Raw genomic sequence first — 18,562 nt, 5'->3', positions numbered from 1 at the left:
AATATTAACATATGGTTTTCTAAGTCAATATGCAGCCAAAGGAATTCCTTTTCTATTTGAATTTGGCACCACTATGCCAATTCATCACACTTTCCATTTTACAGATGAGAAAACTGAGGCCTAGAGAACTTAAATGACTTCTCCAAGGTCATACAGATGTTAACAAAACCAGAATTTGAACTCAAATCCTTTGATTCTAAAATGCCTACCTGTGTTAATTACAACATAGAGGCATTCTGGAAGCATGGGAGGGAGAGAATTTAAAACTTAAATCTTAAAAGATGGAAAGTTTAAAAATTTTTTAATAGAACTGGTAAATATTTAATGAAATAAATAGCAATACATTTTTTAAACTATTCATAGGCATTCTAACAAATAAAGGCAGAAGTCATCTTACTTCATGAAAATGTAAACTAGATTCAAAAGGATTTCATTATTGAGCATTCTTTCCACTGCAGTTGAGCACAATTCAGAAATGTTAAAATCCAAATAATGTAGAAAAATCTTTCTTCTATGCTTTTATATAGAGTACAAAGCATTTACATAGTCTATAATCTGATTCATATTCTATGGAAACAGGAATTCTGAGCAGTAAATCCATAGGAGAGCAAGTGGAAAGATATCACAGGTACAGAAAAATCTAGTATCTGGATTACAGCAATTAGCAGCTAGCATTTATATACTGCTTTAGTGTCTGTAAAGTATTTAGTTGATCCTCAACAGCAACCTGATGGTGAAGTGGGTACTATTTTAAAGATAAGAAACTAAGGTTGAAAGAGGTTAAATGATTACTCAGGGTAACTGTACCAGTTTAGTGGTTGAGGAAGAATTTGAATTTTTGTGTTCCTATCTCCAGATCTAACTGTGTTGGGCTCTGCTATGCATGTGTGAGTTGCTATTTAAAACAATTAAACCATGCTTTTTCAAAAGTTTGTAAAAATAATTTGATGTATTTAACTTAAATGATTAGTCTTTTTTTCTTAATTTAATTAAAGGAGCAACACAAAATTATATATAGTGTAGCTCAAATGAGAAGCAGGTAAATTATGTGCATGGGATTTGAATTCTTTATATGAGAGAAAAATTGGAGATGTAATGGAAAGAACACTCAATTTGAAAATGAGAGAAAATGAGGTTAGGTTTTGGTTTGCAAATTTCTAGCTGTGTAATCTTGACAAGTCATTTGATCTGACAAGTGATTGAGGCTCAGTTTCTTCACCTATAAAATGGGGATAATTATCTACCATATAAGGTTATATATATATATATATATGAAAGCATTTTGTAATTGTATTGTATAAATGTGAATTATTAAATTTCTCTGAACAGTGCTGTCTATATATTGGATACATATAAGGGCTGAACCTGTGATTTCATGGAGATTGGGACCTCTAAGATGAGATAATTCCTGCTATTCATAAAGCCTGGAACCTTCTGTGAAATTCAGTGTCTTAAGAGTTCTGATCCTTCTTTAGCTATATCCTGCCTTTGAAACATTATTACCCTCTCTTCTTGAATATTTATTTTTCTGAATTTCTGTGACCTTATTCTCTCCTGATTGATCTCTTGTCTATGTGAATGCTTCTCAATGTCCTTTACTGGCTGATCATCAGTATTATAACCAATAATTATAAGTATTCCTCAAGGTTCTATCCTGAGCTTTCTCTTCTCCCTATATACTCACTCTTCTGGTAACCTCATCAGATTACACAGATTTAACTACCATCGAGCCTACTCTCTCTCCCTAAGCTTCAGTTCTATCAGTTATCTATCAAATATTTCAAACAGATTGTGCCAGAGACATTTTATACTCAACATGTCTAAAACTGAATTCTTCTTTTCCTCTAAGTTCTTCTAATCAGCCTTTGAGCATTTCAGGTTCATAATTTGGCCTTATCGTAAACTCATTATCCCTAATACAATCAGAAGCAAAATTTTGTTGCTTCTCCCTTCATATCTCCCACATCTAAAGTTCCATCCTACCTTTATAATTCTTACTCACATCTTACACTACCCCTCCCTGCCCCCCCCCAGACACACCATATTTGGGGATTCAATGCCGTAGCCCCTGTTTTTCTCACATTGGACAGTCTACCTCCAGACCACAAGAATTCTCACTACCTGCCCTCCATATCTGGCATTTTCTCCCTCATCATTTTCATCTTAAGTTCCTTGGCTTACTTCAAATCTCACATAAAATACCACCTTCTGGAGGAAGCCTTTCCCAATCTCTCTCTCTTAATGGTAGTACCTTCCCTCTGCAACTTATATACAATTTATCTTGTATGTGTGTGTGTGTGTGTGTGTGTGTGTGTGTGTGTGTATCTTATTTGCATGTTGTCGCCATTAGACAATAAACTCCTTGAAAACAGTGGTTGTCTTGGTCTTTTACCATTCTTATATCCCCAGTGCTTTGCAGTGTGAGGCACACAGTAGGTACCAATAAATCTCTTTACTGATTGATTCTCCCTTTCTCACCTCCTTCTCCACTCATATAACTACCATCGTAGTTTAGACCTTAATTTTCTCTTACCTAGATTTTTGCAAATCCCTAATTTTTCTCTCTGCCCCAAGTCTTAAACCATTCTAGCACAAATTACACAATTTTTTTTAAAGTGATTTTCTTTTCTGCATGACTCAACTAATTAATTAACTTCATTAGCTTGCTATTCTTTATTCTAGAATAAAATGTAAACTCTTTTGCTTAGCTTTTAAATTTCTACACAAAATGGTCTCACCTACACAATATGATCCCAACTTATCTCCCTTTCTGCATTCTCATCCACAGTTATCAAATGAGATAATTATGAAACATAATTGGAACATAGTTGGTACTTAATAAATACTTGTTCCCTCTCTCTCCTATAGTTTGCCTCCAAATTGCCTCACAACTCCTCACTCACAATACACCATTTCTCATTTTCTTGCCTTTGAAATGGTCATCTCCACACGTGGAATATACTCCCTCCTTTCCTCTCCTCCCTAGGGTAAATTTTTTTTTTTTTTTAATTTGTGTATCAGATACCATTTTTAACATGAAGCCTTTCATGATCTTCCCCAAATATTAGTGCCTTCCCTCCTTAATTACCTTATATTGAGCTACTAAGTACATGTATTTATTAACTTCTGTTTATGGTACATAATATATATGTGTATATATGTAATATGGACTTGTTACCCTGTCAGAATGTAAGAAAGCAGTGTCATTAATTCTTTGTAACTCTGAGCCTATTGAAATGGCACACAGAAGGTATGTAATAAATATGTGGTGATTAATTGAGAATTTCCTAGAACTTTGAGAAGTTAAACCAAGATCAAATAACCAGTATATACCAGAAGCAAAGATTTTACTAGGTCTTCTTGGCTCCAAACCAGCACTCTATCTACTACACAACACTTCCTCTCTATCTGATTATGTATAGAATATGTCTTTATAAAACAGCAGTCTGAACACCTTGTGTAGTTGTGGAATCCATGGGCTTCTTCTTCTTCTTCTTCTTCTTTTTCTTCTTCTTTTTTTTTTTTTAAACGATTATTTCCTAGAATCCTAAGTTCTAATATGGCATTTGTGAAGTCATTTGAGAATCAAAAGGCAAAATATATATATGCCATGATCCAAAATAATTTTTTCCCTCAAGGGGTCAACAGCAAAGTTTCATTAACCTCTTGGTTCTTTTTTATTGTGAACTTGAAAACAAACAATATTTGTATCTAGTTATTCCTTCTCCTCCTACCACTACCATTTCCTTTTCCCTAGTGATACAGGTACTTACAGTACTTTTCACAACAAATTTAGGTTTTAAAAAGTGTAGGTGTTCTTCTTCCTAGTTTACAATGAAGGAAACTGAGGGAAGCAGCATAACAAAATTAAATGTTGGAGGGCATCATTTAGATAACTTATTCTCAGAGCTCCTTCTACTACAATGCAATGCTTCAGAAGAATAATAAAATTCTGGAATTAGAAGACATCTTTAGAAGATTATTGAGGCAAAGAGGGATTAGTGGCTTGCCTAAAGCCAGTGGCACAGTCAGGCCTAGAACCTAAGTGGCTGGATTCTTAGACCAGAGCTTTTGCTCCTAAAACTTGGCAATATTTCAGTTAGTCAAGAGGAATCTTCTTTTCAAGTACTTCAAGTGGAAAGTGTTAAATATTTCACTCACTTCAACTGTTTTAAGTACAGAAATTTAAGATCAAATATACCCACTAAATTAAAATTTTATCTAGATATACAAGGAGTTCTTTGGATAGTGAAAAAAGAGAGAAAAATCCTTGAATTTTTCCATTACCTATTACAATTTGCAAAACCTTTTGGTTTAAAACAATTGTGTAGATCTTTTTGTAATGAATGTATATATGTTTATAAAGAAACTTATGAAATTGGATACAATAGTTTTACTGGTCCTCTCAGGTGCAAATAGCATAAAAATATTAAATATAAATGTATATTATATATAATCTTGTAAATATTCTTAATATTATTTGTCTAATTTAAATAATGTTTTTTTCCACTTCAACACACCTTCAATACACTTTCCACCAATACATTTTCTACCTGCAATACATATTGATATTATTGAATACTGGAATTTATTTTACTGTTAATTCATTAAGAAGGGTTATGAATTGAGAAAAATCAAAAGATAATTGATTTTTTTTTTTTTTTTGCAAATCCTATATTACTTCTCTAAAGTATTTTATATGTTTAAAACATTAAAGAAGTTCTTGGCATTTACTATTTTTTAAAGATATTTCTTTAAATACAGAAAATCCCCAATTATTTGAGTTTTTAAACCTGGAAGAAATGCTTAAAAATAGAGATGCTACCTTAAAATCTTAAGTCTTAAGAATTTCTGTCCTAAGAAGGATTTTAGAAATTGAGGTGTCCAAACATAAGGTTGGTCAATGGGTCAGATGCAGTGTAGCTGTCCACAAGGTATGGTTGCCTGAGATTGTAGCAAAATATAATTTAAGTAATTACCTAATACACATGAATTAGCAGGACAATCATTTTCAACCAACTGCCTTCCAGTAGTGTTATGTTACTGCTTGCCAACTAGTATCTTAAGAGAAAGGTTGGCTGAATTAGAAATTGTAACTAAAGCTGAATATACTTAATTTTATAGTGAAATTCATGAAAGGACTTCTGATCATGTGGCTTATTATGGAAAAATGTAAATGTTGCTGTTTTAGCATTACACAATACTAAATACATATAAAATTATCACTATAATCTTCTGGTTAATTATATCTGTGAAATTCCAAAACTCACAAATTTCTGACATTGGCCACTTTTCCTTATTTATATAAGTGATTTTATGTGGAGGAGGAGGCAGGATTCTGTCCTATGGCACACAGTTTTGGTGCATTTTTCCCTTTTTGCAATCCTGATTGGATATATGAACTATTAATATTTTCTGATAGTAAGATGTATAAAACTCAAAAATAAAATAAATTTCTTGGGACATAAAAGGAGCTATCACACAAAATCTGGGTCATGAACATGCTCAGAAGAACAGTCCTTGGCAAAATCTTCTTAGTATTATAATAGCTTTTAGTAACTACAACAACCTGAAAACACAAAAAGTCTGCCTGAACAGCAAAAGCAGGCCATTTTATAGTGCTTCCAGATTGCCTCTGGCATTTTTCTTACTGATTTCTTGGCATTAGTTTTATAGTTAAAAGGAAGCAATTCAGAGAATGCCTCCAGGTAACACAAGTAACAGTTTTTCTGCCCTTGATTTTTTTATGCAGTGGAAAGAAAAGAAGCTCATATTCTAGATTGTTTTTTTTTTTAATATTATAAGAATAAGAGAATAAAGAACATTGTCTTCTTTATTTCATTTGGAAAAGTCTTCTAATTTCAGAAACCAGTTTATGAGAAAAATAATTAAAGCTTTCATCCTGAGGATAAGCAAAATATTTTGAGTACATATAATGTTAAATGATAAGGGTAGTAGACTACATAAAAGATATAAAATGAAAATTCATGACTACAAAAAAGAATTAGGGAAAAATCCAGTGCCTTCAAACAATCAAAGACTACCTATCAATAAAACTAAGGTCTAGCTTAGTAAAACTGTGTGTGGAAAGAAGTTATTTAGTAATATCAAGAAAAATAAAGGTTTATAGCTACTTGTAATATCATCACTGAAAGATTATGAAATGAAAAGAAAAAGAAAATATCGAGATAGTAATAATAAGGAAATGCTTCATTTATGTACAAATTTATAAACACCATATTCCTATACTTTATGAGAAAAAATTAACACTTTAGTTTAAGTATTATCTTGATTTTATTTTAATTTTCCACATAACAGACTATTAATTTTCTCAGTCTCTTAATATTTCATGCTTTTCATTTGATAATGTACCCTTATACCTTTAAGAGACAAAACAAGCAACTTATTTCCATAAAGGCTTTCAAAGTTTATACGTAAGGTTTTTTTCTGTGAAATACAAAAATCATCATTGAGTGATCATTGCTACATTTAGGAAAACAGAGAGGTACATTTCTGAAAACTTTGTGCAAGAAAAAAACACATAACCTCTTAAAATAAAAGATACAGTATAATTTCTCAATAAAAATAGTAATGGCCCATTAAGTGGTGCAAGAGCTAAAAAGGTAGAAAAAATATCTACAATCGCAGTGTGAATAAAGACTTGTGTAAGGCCTCTAATAATCTCCCTGCCACAAGCAGCCCTTACATGTATCTCATCTGCTCATTTCAGTGACTTGGTTATTGGCACAGTGAGTTTTTACTTTTGATCATTGGTATTTCTAATAAAAATGGCGGTTTAAACTTCAATCTGTTACAACTCATCAGATAGAAAGCCAGGAAAGAAGATATAGCTAGATGGCCAGACAGAACTATAAGAGATTAACGAGATCCCACACAACTGTAGCTTAAATTTTCTAAAAATCTTATTCAGTACATTTCTTTAGGTTTTTTCTGAATGAATATATATTTGCACATCTGTTTGTTTAAAAGAAAGAAGAGTCCAGAAATGTTAAGCTGATGATTTCTACGTGTTTGGAATGATTTCTAAAAAAAAAGAAATTTAAGGCAGAAAAGAAACATATTAGACTCAGTAATATTAAATAATATCCCCAAATAGATTGCATGTTTATAACACTTTTTAGAAACTGTAGCATTTCAAATCTGACAGTCATTTGACTACCCACAAGCAGGTGAGGAGATAATTGGATCTTCTAATGACTCCCGTGTCTTACTCTGATTCTTTTTGTAAAATAGCTCATCTATATATTACAGAAGTTTACTGTCATCATTCAGATGCACATGGAATACTGAACTGGACAATGATGCAGCACATGCTAAAAAAAAATGAATGGCTAAAAAAACAACAGTCCAGAATATGAAATTATACTTAAACAGACAGATTTGAAGAATACTACAATGGTTCTGAATAGAGTAACTACTTAGGCACCTGAAAAAAGTAATGACCAACTGAATTTGTATATCCCTAGAAGCAAGCTTAATGTAATGGAGACAGTCAAGGGGTGGGGATGGGGAGAGATGATTAGTCTGGAAGCAATGGTCTCATTTTACTACAAAATAGTTCTAACTAGAAGAAGTAAGGTGAAAATATCTAATGGTATTTATTTTTTATAGCCACCCAAAATCAAAGTGAAGAAAGAGTGAAGGAGCAAAAGTTTAAAATTAGATTTTGCTTGGAGAAAGAAGAATAAAATAAACCTTTGACCAAAGACATTCCAAAAAACGATCTTTACAACAATCTAGGTGGCATGAGAACTATACTTTAAATCCCTACCTTTAATTCCTAAAATAATCTTAATAGACATAATAAAAAAAAAATGAAAAGCAAACAAGAACACAACTTGAAGTAATTGTGTCTGCCTGAATAATTATCTTCTCCATCAAAAGCAGGTAAAAAATGAAAAAAAAAAAAAAAGATGCAAGTGGAGCAAGAAGAAAGCAATAATCAAATAATATTAGGAAGCAGAAGAGTAAAAAATGAAGGAAAAAAATGGTTTTAAGTTTCTCCCAGAAAAACAAAACAAAGATGAATTAGAAAGAAGATTGAAGAAAAAGAACTCTACTTTAATAAGAAAGTTGTTATTGCTATCAGAATTATTATAAATCATTTAGAGAACTGAGAAATGTATCCTATCTAGATGAAATAGAAAAATGAGAATCCTTAAGATGAACATTACTTTAAATATTTTATTTATGTTTCCTAATAATTATATTTTGTTTTGTCTGGATGAGATAAGTAAAAGAAGTAAAAGTAAAAATTTGGAGAGCAACTCATGAGAAAGTGTTGGATTTTCCAGTAAACAAGAAGATAATTTACATGCTTGAAAGATGTAATTTTCCTATTGTGTTTGGAGATTTTTAGGTAAAGGGAATAATCAGTAAGAAATTAGTCCTCTAATTATCTAATATAAAATGAAAAAAAAGAAATAATAAGCGGAACTTTGTAAGAATAATTTTCAATATACCATTATATAAATGCTAGGTAGAAGCCAAATTTTACTATGTACTCATCTTTTTACCTAAATGTAGCTGTATCGCTATAAAGTCCACACAAAGCCTTTATAAAGTTGGACTCCACAAGGCCAATCATTTTTAAATCATATGACTTCCAAAATGTAATACAGTTTTGGCATAACATTTGGCCAATATAATTGATAAAATAATTATTAAACAGACACATGTTTACCTATACATATACATGTAATAAAAGCAGTTAGATTTTTTTATAAGTAGAGTTAAAAGCATTCTTCCCTAATTTTTACATGTAACTGAAACAGCACATAATAAACATGTATAATCAGAGGTTTCAATTTGACACTTTCTGGGCATAATTTAATGAAATTTAAAATAACAAATAGGGAAAGAACATATGCATTAAAGCCCATTTTGCACATACAAATAATTTTTTGGCTCTAACATGTAAATAAGGGTACTTATTTCCAAAGCACAGTACAATTTAATTTTATTATACAAGAAAAATAATTCCATAGTATTCATTTGTTTACTGTTATTCAATGCACTTATTAAATGAAGATCTTATTTTTTAGAGGTAACCAGTTTAAGCAAAGTACTCTTCAATTTTTGCATGACTTATGGCTAATTTTTTACAGCTATATACTTTCTTCAAAGTAGATTATGTCTTTGTACAGAATTTGTGATCACGTACCCATGCCTCTGCTTGAATGGGCCTGATGTTGCTTAGAAGCACCTCTTCATAGTTTCCATAATCACTGAATTTAACAACTGCAGTCATGCCAGAAGAATGAAGAGCTTCAATTTCTGCCCGATAAAACTTTAAAAAAAAAAAAAGGGGGGGAGAGGGGAAGGGTTTAGGTATATTAATTAATTATATCACAAAAATAAAATCATTTATGGTAACTTACACATTCTAAGTTACATTAAAAAGGCATTTTTAAAAAGAAAGTTGATTACAAACATATAAACACACCAAAGCATGATAAGTGAACCACAACAAGGTAGAATACTATATTTCAGTTCTCTAGGGCAAAGAAGAAAAGAAAATACCAAGAATATTATTGTAAACTTTTACTTCATGATTGTACGTTTTATCCCTGCTAATTACCGAGACTTCCAACTCCAAAACCTAATTGAAAAACAGGTTAAATGCTAATAAGATAAACAAATAAGTAATAGCTGAGATTTTTTTTTAACATATAAAAGCTTACATTTTCAAATGAGTATTATCTCCTTGAGAAAATATACACTAATTCCAACAATTGTTCTCATTACTCACAGTATCTCTGGAAGCCTTCTTCTAGAATTGCCATCAAGGACACTGTTCTAAATACTCATTCTAGTTGAAAATCTTTGTTCTCTAGGAATGGCTTTAACTTTTGGAAATAGTCATCAATCATTAGGAATCAAATTGGGTGAATTAGACATGTGATCAAAGAATACAATACTTCTTTGGATCAAATACATAATGCGACTAATTGTGAAATAACAGTGATGGAGTGGGGCTTTTTTTTCTCATTTAGGTGATAAACTGGCTCTACAGACTATTTCAAGAGACTAGTTCCAAAATGGAGTTGGATTTTCTTATTACATTAATATTCAAATTTCATAGTGCCATCTTTATGTGTGTCTATTTATATTCTACCAGTACACATCATTGAAGATCTGTTCAATCCAAAGAGAACTAGAATGAAGAATTACCTTCTTCTAGTTTCTAAGTAGAATAAGAAAAAGGAGTACCTTCCACCTTGGTTATTCCTCTATAGTTTAAGCTAAGGTAACATGTTTTTAAAAAATAATTTCTGTCAAATAAATGTCAAACACATTAAAGTGACACACATGAAATCATGGCTCTCTTCTACAAAACACAACAATGGAAAACAATGTTTTTATTTACTTTTTTAAGGATCATGAGCAGCTTAGCTCTACTCTAGGAAGGAAAAAGGAGATACACTGTAATAAAACAAAACATACAGGGAGATAGTTTTGCAGAGGCTCACTGTTACATCAAGATTCCAAACCGGAACACTGGAGTAGATTAGCTTTATAAACTCTTTTGATAACAAAATTTAGCCTATTTAGTACCATGACTACTACCACATAGTAGATTTAGATTAAAATTTTACCTCTAGAGGTAGTATAGTTGTTCTCTTACCTCTAAAATAAGGAGGTTGGACTAGGTTAGCTTTAAGAGTCCCTTCTGTTTAAAATCCATGAAATAGAATTGGAGGATTTTTTTTTCCTTTTTCTTTCTTTTTTGGGGGGTTAGGGAATTTTTAAGATGCTATACAATTTAAAAAAATACATATTTAAACAAATAAATGCAATTTTATCTATTTAATTCTAATATGGACTTCTGATTTCGTTATCATGTGTACGGAAATTCACACAACAAATGCAGATCAGGGACTTAAGTCTCACAGACTTAGAAAGCTATCTGCTCATTAGAGAAATTGTTCAAAAAAATGTTTTCAACAAAAAACATGATTCAGTGGTGAGACCACCATGCCATGTTGGCATGCTTACAATTTGTTCTGCTTTAAAGAGAGGGAATATACCTTTTTTACTGATGCTCACTTCATTACGAAAAATATAAACACTGTTTAATACTGCACGTGTTATTTCCATTACACAAGATAGTATATAAGAAACCATGGAATGCCTTTTACTTTCTGATAATAAAAAGGTTACTTAACCTCAGCTCTACTTGTCCCATGGCATTGTTTTAACTATAAGTAAGGCTATCTGGGAAGGTAATGGGTACCCCCCTTACTAGAGCTTTCCAAGATATGAATGATCTCTTAGCTATATTATTAAGAGAAGTTTCTGTTAAAGGACAAAATGCTGAAGGGATTAGATTAGGGGTCTCAAATTCAGCCTCCTACCCCTAATTAAATTAATATATATTTTAATAAAAGTCAAACAAAATAAAAATACAACACAATAAAGATAATGTTAATTTGTGGCTTTCTTAGTCAATTTGCTACCAGCAAGAATCCATTTCCATTTGGACTAGAAGATTTTTAACTCAAATTCTAAGACACTAATTGACAATCTTTAATGAGTCTTTATGATTTACATTATAAAAACTCCATTTCTGTATTGCTTTCTTAAAAATTAATTTATTAAGAATCCATTTCTTTATATCCATTTTACTAAGATAAACCTGGGAACTCTATCATCTTGATGGTTGAGAAATGCAACCTCTTTAGTGGTTCCTCAATAATTGCTAAGTAAAGTTTAAATTATTGATCCTGGTGATTTGGACAGCTCCCAAACTGTTTTCATTTTCCATCTTTTTAGATTATTCAATTCAACTAATCTTCATATACTCTAAACATATGGATAATCTGGTCCACAATCCACTTCCTGTTCTTGCTTAATCTTCTCCTTGCTCCATGTCAACACTCAATCTCTTCATGTTAAATTCCTATCCATCCTTAAAGTCCAAATCAAAGGCCATCACCCCACAAAGGGTTCCTGTTCTCACCAACTTGAAGTGATATCTTCATCCTCTGAACAAAAAACTTGTTCCTTTTTCTCTTGTGGTACTTGTCACATTCTGCCTTAATTAAAGATAATTAGCTATAATACTGTAAATTTCTCAAAGGCATGTATTACTTATCATTATCTATTTTATAAAACCTAGCAAATAGTAGGAAATCAAATATTTTTGAAAAAGCAAATGAATGAATGAATATTCAATGTGTGGATGGGTTCGAAACACAACTGGAAAGACAATGTTTATTTAATGTTTTAAGTTTTTATGTTAAAAATATATCAACAATGGGTCATCTTATTCTAATTAATTAAAATGAGTAGGCTTTGGAGTAAGCCCGTCCCAAAACAACCTAGCACCAATTTTGAAAATAGTAAATGGCATTCCTCTTTATTTGAGGTTTATTTGAAGTTTATGTAAAGTTCTGATAATTGGCTAACCTTCAACTATGTAATAATTACTCCACTAGATATTCATTAAAATGATGTTTTACTATACTTATTCTTTCAAAGTATGATAAATGATAATAAAGATTTTTATCTATGTTTATGTTATATATGTAAGGAAAATTCCCTTCAAGAAACTGCCTAACAAACTTAATATTTCTATTCCTCTATGGTATGATTCTAAAACTGACAATAATAATATTTTTTCTTTTAAGTCTTTTGAGATATTTGATTATATACATAAATGAATATCTAATCAGGGAATATGTTACATCCATCTATACTGACAGAGGATAGGATGAAAGAGAAATGGGTTTATGTAAATAAGAAACTCAGAAAATGAGATTCTAGAATTGTAACTGCTTTTTGAGAATAATCTTGGGAAAAATACTATACAAATACTGTACTATACTCTAAGTTTCTATTTAACAGCTCAAATAATTGCTACATCTAAAACAAACTGTTAAATATACAAGTTCAGCATAAGCTTTCTAAGTTCTGACACAGTGAAACTTATAATTGGACAAAACATTAAATCTAATACAAAAGGCTCTAGTAACTCTCAAACGGAGCGATTTCTGATAATTAACAAGATGTTATTGGTCAAATCTCCTTAAGCTGAGAAAATTGCCTGATTATACTTTGCCATTTTAGGTAAATCCTTTACGACTAAAACTAAATCTGGATACAGATTATGCCAAAATAAGTTTCTTATATAGAAAAACTGTGTAATTTAAAATGTTACATGGTTTTAATTGTAGAGTTGTTACATATCACTGACATCAATAAGAAATCACAATGTTTCAAGGCCTTTCAAATGAAACAGGTAAGGGAAGAATGAAAAATAGCAATGAGACAGAAGATCAGGACAATATATTTTTATTTCCAAGGTCTCCTGTTAGACCATAGAGTGGAGCAAACAAGATGGATCAAAAAGTTTTATTCAGAGTTTGTTCCTATTTCCATAAAGAATACTAAAAGAGAGAAGAGCAGAGAAGAGAATCTTCTAATTACTTGAATTAAGTAAGAATTATCACCGCTTAAGCAACAATTAGCTAATGAATAGCTCTAGCAGAGGGTTTTGAAGAGGTTAGCTCTAATGCAAAGCTTAGAGATTCAAAAGACAGAGTCAAATCTGCTATACCACTTTGAAAGATCTGACTTGCAGATGCTAAAATTATTCAAATTATTCTGAGGGAACATCAGAGGGCTAATGTAAAGTAAATCTAAACAGAAAGTCTTTTTTCTGAACAAAAGGCTACTGGTTTAACTTTCAGTGTGTTTCTCCAAAAATATCTGTCATGCTTTTTCTTGAAGACTAGTTACAGATATGTATAATTTGGTAATAGAATTGATAAATTAAAAAAGAAAGAAAGAGTTCTTCAAGGCAACAAGACTGAAAGGATCAAAGGCTACTGAGTTCCATCTAGTGGAAAACCAATCACACTGCAAGATACAACAACAATGCATGCATTCATGCATACATATATACACCTATTCATATATATGAAAGAAATCATAATTCTTGAGCTTCAAAGTTTTTTGGGGAAAGTTTATCTTACAAACATATATAGAAAAAGAGAGACAAAAATGTTGTGGAGCTGGAGAAAAAAAAAACAAAAACTTGAGTTAGTCTTACCTCCTGCATGTAACAGTTGTATGACTTGGGAAATTCTAAAACTATAAAATGCCAATCTGTGGATACACTACAAATTCATCAAATTTCTGTATATTGATTTAATAACAGATGAGTACTAAAAAATATTCACTCTCACACATGCAATTTTTTGTATATATAAGTATCAACATTAGAATATTTTAGTAGTTTTCATAGGCAATCTTGGAAAAGGAAGAGTAACAACAGGACAATTAATTAAGTGGAGAGGCATGTAGTTTTTGTTTTCAACTAAAAATATATTAAATAAATAAGAAATACGTTGCAGTTCAAACAAAAGATAATATAAGAGAAATAAAACAGCTATTAAACAAATGGGCTGCTAAGGAAATATTACTGCTACTGCAGCTGAAGATTCACTTTACAACATCTCTTTTTTTCTTTTTTTAGCAAAACAATTAAAGTTAAGTCATTTGCCCAGGGCCACACAACTAGTAAGTGTTAAGTGTTAAATGTCTGAGGCCCAATTTGAACTTGGGTCTTTCTGATAACAGAGTAGTGTTCAATCCACTGCACTATTTAGCTGCCCCTTCTTTAACATTTCTCATAAAGATCCCCTCCTTTGTACTGCTGCTACCATCACTGTACTACCACAGGTTCTCATTACCACCCACTAGGACAACTGATATTCGTTTGAATCTATTTTTATAATGTTATTAAATTAGTCTTCCTTATTTATAAATCTGGCCATATCATTTTTCTTAACTTCAGTGGTTCCCTCTTACTTAGTAAATAAGTTTAAAATATAAGAAAATCTTCCTTGTTTTCCTGTTACTCTTCTTTTACAGCCTATTATCAGTGTTTTCATCCACGAATGTCATAATCAATCAATAAATATTTAAAGATCGGCAAGGAGATAGGGAGATATAAGAATTATCAACATAAAATGGTAATTAAATCCATGGAGTAATATTTACTCCATGGATTTAATTACCATTTTATGTTGAAATTGATGAAATCACCCAGTGAAGTAGTATAGATAGAAGAGGACTCAGAAATGAACATTAAGGGCATGACCTAGAAAAGGATCCAACAATGAAAACAGAGAAGGATTGGTCAGATGAATAGGAAGAGAACCAGGAATCTAAAACCTAGAAACAAGTGAATATCAAGCAGGAAAGTGAATGATCAAACTTGTCACAGACTGAAGAGAGGTCAGGGAGAATGAGGATGAAGGAAAGACCATTGGGTATAGCAACTAAATAATTAGTAATTTTGAAGAGAACAGTTTGAGTGGAATGATATGGATTATAAGAGGTTAAGAAGAATGAGAGGCAAAAAAAAGTAGAGAACACCTAATGTACAAAATCTTTTAGAAGAATTTAGCTCCTTCTTTTCTGCCTATTGAGTTCCCTCTACATACAGTATTTATCAGGCAATATTTTATGTTATAATTTATCTGTTCATGAATCTACTTCTGTCTCTACTAAATGTCCTAAGAAGAACAGTATCTTATCTAAAATTCATCCTTCCTCAGTGTCCACCATAGTGCTTTACTAAATAATTAACCATTTTTAGGGTGAATTGAACTGAAATTGAATGAGTATTATGTTTTGATATGCATTTCCCCCAATTGCAATGAATTTGTTCTATAAACCAACTGGCTTGCCTCTTGTGATCAACTGCATACATTTGCAAAGAATACTTGGTTCAAAGTTAATTTAATCATAGAGCAGTTAAAAACATGACCAAAATTTCAGCACAATCTTCTAATCAAAAGAGTCAAGAAACCATAGTTATAAAAATTTCATTGCTAAGTAAAAAGAACAAATATGCACAAAGAAAAAAGTTGTTTTTTTTTTTTTTAAGTCAAAGGAGTAATGAAAAGAAACAATAGGATGGACATAGGAAAAATAATTTGCATTAAAAACAATATAATCTGTTCAGATTACAGAACATTCATTGCAAATAAATTCAGAAATATGTTGTCATTCTAATCATAGAGAATGGTATTATTCAAAACAATGAAAAATATGCTTTGAGAAATGTCCTCCTTCAGAATAGAAGTAAATCAGTTGTCCTAATTAGTCTTTTCTAACTCTCATTTGTATGATTTAATAAAATGTTAATGGACAACAGTGGGAATGTTAATACTACATGCCTTGAGGCTCCCTTCAAATACAAAGATCCTATGAACAATATAATAGTATTTAATATTTATACAGAATTTCTCAACTAGCAGTTTCAAAATACTTAAATGATAATTATGCAAAAAACAACATTCCTCTATGATTCCTTTACAATTCACTTTACAAGTGAAAAATTCCAAGTCAAAAGTAAAACAGGACAAAATTTAAAAAGGCAGAGTTACAGATTCTTAAGAACAGAATTTAGAAACCATCTATTCCAATCTCAACAGAAATATCATCATCTCTTAAAATTATACAATGTGTTGATCTGGCCTTTTCTTTAACTCCTCCAGTCATGGGGAACTCTCTATTTAAAACCAACTCATTACATGTTGGAATCTTTACAAACTGCTAACTCATTAGAGTTGATGTTTTGGGCCAGAACCTGAAACAAGGTACTAAGTAGAACTAATTAATACAATGCTTGTGTTTACACCTTTACTCATTGAAATTCATAAGTATGGGAGATTCACAAAGTAAACTTTGTAACTTTGTGAATTCACACCTCCCTTGAAGCTCTTAGGGCCAGAGATCACTATGGGAGAAAACCCATAATCCCTCTCTCTGGCATATAAGAAGAAAGCAGAAGCCCAGTGGGGAGAATTCAGCCAAATTACAAGAAGAGGGGAGCGTCAAGTCAGAAGAAGCCACAAGTCGGAGTTGAGCTAGAGCCAGGAGAGAATTACTTCGGAAGGCAAGAGAGACAGATTCATCTTTGTGCTGGCTGGAGGCTGAAGGGAGCAGAAGCAATGGACAAAGCTGCAGGAGCTCTCAGAACCAAGCAGAGAGATAGGCCTCTAAGAATCTATCTATCCCGGCCCAAGGAAAGAGACAAGACTTGGAAGGAGAAATAAATATTTGTATTTTTACCAGCTGGCTGCATTTGGGGTAATTATTGATCTGAGCTAAAAACTAAGGCTGCCTCCAAGAAAACCTCCCCGAGAAACCTGATCTCTCTTCCAGAGAGAACCATTCTCTTATTATATTAAAGAAGAAAAACACCACAATTACATTTTCAAACAACTTTGGTTATTAGGAAAGGTATTCTTAGGTTGAGAAAAAAAAAAAAAAACCTTACAATTTTGTAACTTCTACTCATTCAACAATCCTGATTCTATTCCCAGGGACAGACACTTAAATCTTTTCACCTAAGGGAAATGAAGTTGGTCCAGTAGCAGCTATAGCTGCCATCTCTAAAGAAGAGGTGGGCCTTCCTCTTGACAAAATTTTCTCAACTCCCAGCACCACTTGTGCCTTCAATTTTGTATCCCATGCAAAAAATCTTTTTAATCATTCTCCTTCTCTTTCAATTTTCTAATCTCTCTTGATAAATTAGTTCCATTTTAATGACTACACTCCATCTTTAAAAAAAAAAAACTTCATTTAACAGTGTCTTTTTAGTAAATTATCCCATACAACTCTCCATTTTACAGACAAAACTACTAAAAAAGTGATTTATATTCATTACCAGAACTTCCTCACCTCCCACTCACATTTTAACTATTTACAATCCAGCTTCCAACCCAACTACCCAACTGAAACAACTCTCATAAAGTTTCCCAATTCAATTGTCAAATCCTTGGGTCTTTTTCACTATGCTTATCCCCCTTGATCTCTCTGCATCATTTGATACTTCTGACCACAAGCTTTCTGGGGGGAGGGGGGTTCATTACACTGATGAAAATGCTGTGGTTATTCTATCTGACCTCAACTTCTGTTTATGGATCATACTTTATGTTTTGTCATTTAGACATATGCTATTAAAGTTTAAAATTGCACTAAGACTTTTAGGACATCCTGATTAAACCATGGTTTTATATGGGACCACTTGTCTTTTTACATTTTTGCCCATAGATTTAAATAGTGCCTCTGCAAATAAGGCCTAAAACTATTTATCTAATTTTCACTGCTCTCCTGTGCTTCTGCTTACTATGCTTACTTCGCACTCTCCATCTGGGGATTCCAAAAGTATCTCAAACTAAGCATTCTAAAACAGAATCATCTTTCACCCTATAGCCATCCCTCTTTATAATTTCCAGATTTTCTATTGAGAGCACCATCACCTTGTAGTAATCTAGGTTAACAACTTCAGTCATACTTAACTCTTCCCATTCTCTCATTCCTCATGTTTAATCAGTTCCTGAATCTTGTAGATTCACCTCCTCCTGACCCGTCATAATATGTCTCAAAAACTATTCTCTTCTCTCTACTTAAATAGCCACTATTCTAATTTAGAATCTCATTACTTTACACCTTGACCACTAAAAAAGTGTCTTTAATTAGTTGTTCTCTTTTTCAATTTATGCTCAACACAGCTGAC

The 18,562-nt window shown here is 31.8% G+C and overlaps 1 protein-coding gene across 1 annotated transcript in view; it reads right to left on the bottom strand.

Annotated features, from left to right (window-relative positions):
• The window catches only part of TDRD3 (tudor domain containing 3), a 169,413-nt gene that overhangs the window by 30,742 nt on the left and 120,109 nt on the right, over positions 1 to 18,562 (bottom strand). The window contains exon 12 of the mRNA XM_051983892.1: positions 9,185 to 9,310. Within this exon, the coding sequence (XP_051839852.1) occupies positions 9,185 to 9,310 (126 nt within the window). The remainder of the gene's footprint in view (positions 1 to 9,184; positions 9,311 to 18,562) is intronic.

The sequence above is a fragment of the Antechinus flavipes genome, chromosome 3 (genome assembly GCF_016432865.1).
Source record: "Antechinus flavipes isolate AdamAnt ecotype Samford, QLD, Australia chromosome 3, AdamAnt_v2, whole genome shotgun sequence".
In the NCBI taxonomy this organism is placed as follows: Eukaryota; Metazoa; Chordata; class Mammalia; order Dasyuromorphia; family Dasyuridae; genus Antechinus; species Antechinus flavipes.
This window is presented reverse-complemented; position numbering and strand designations above follow the sequence as displayed.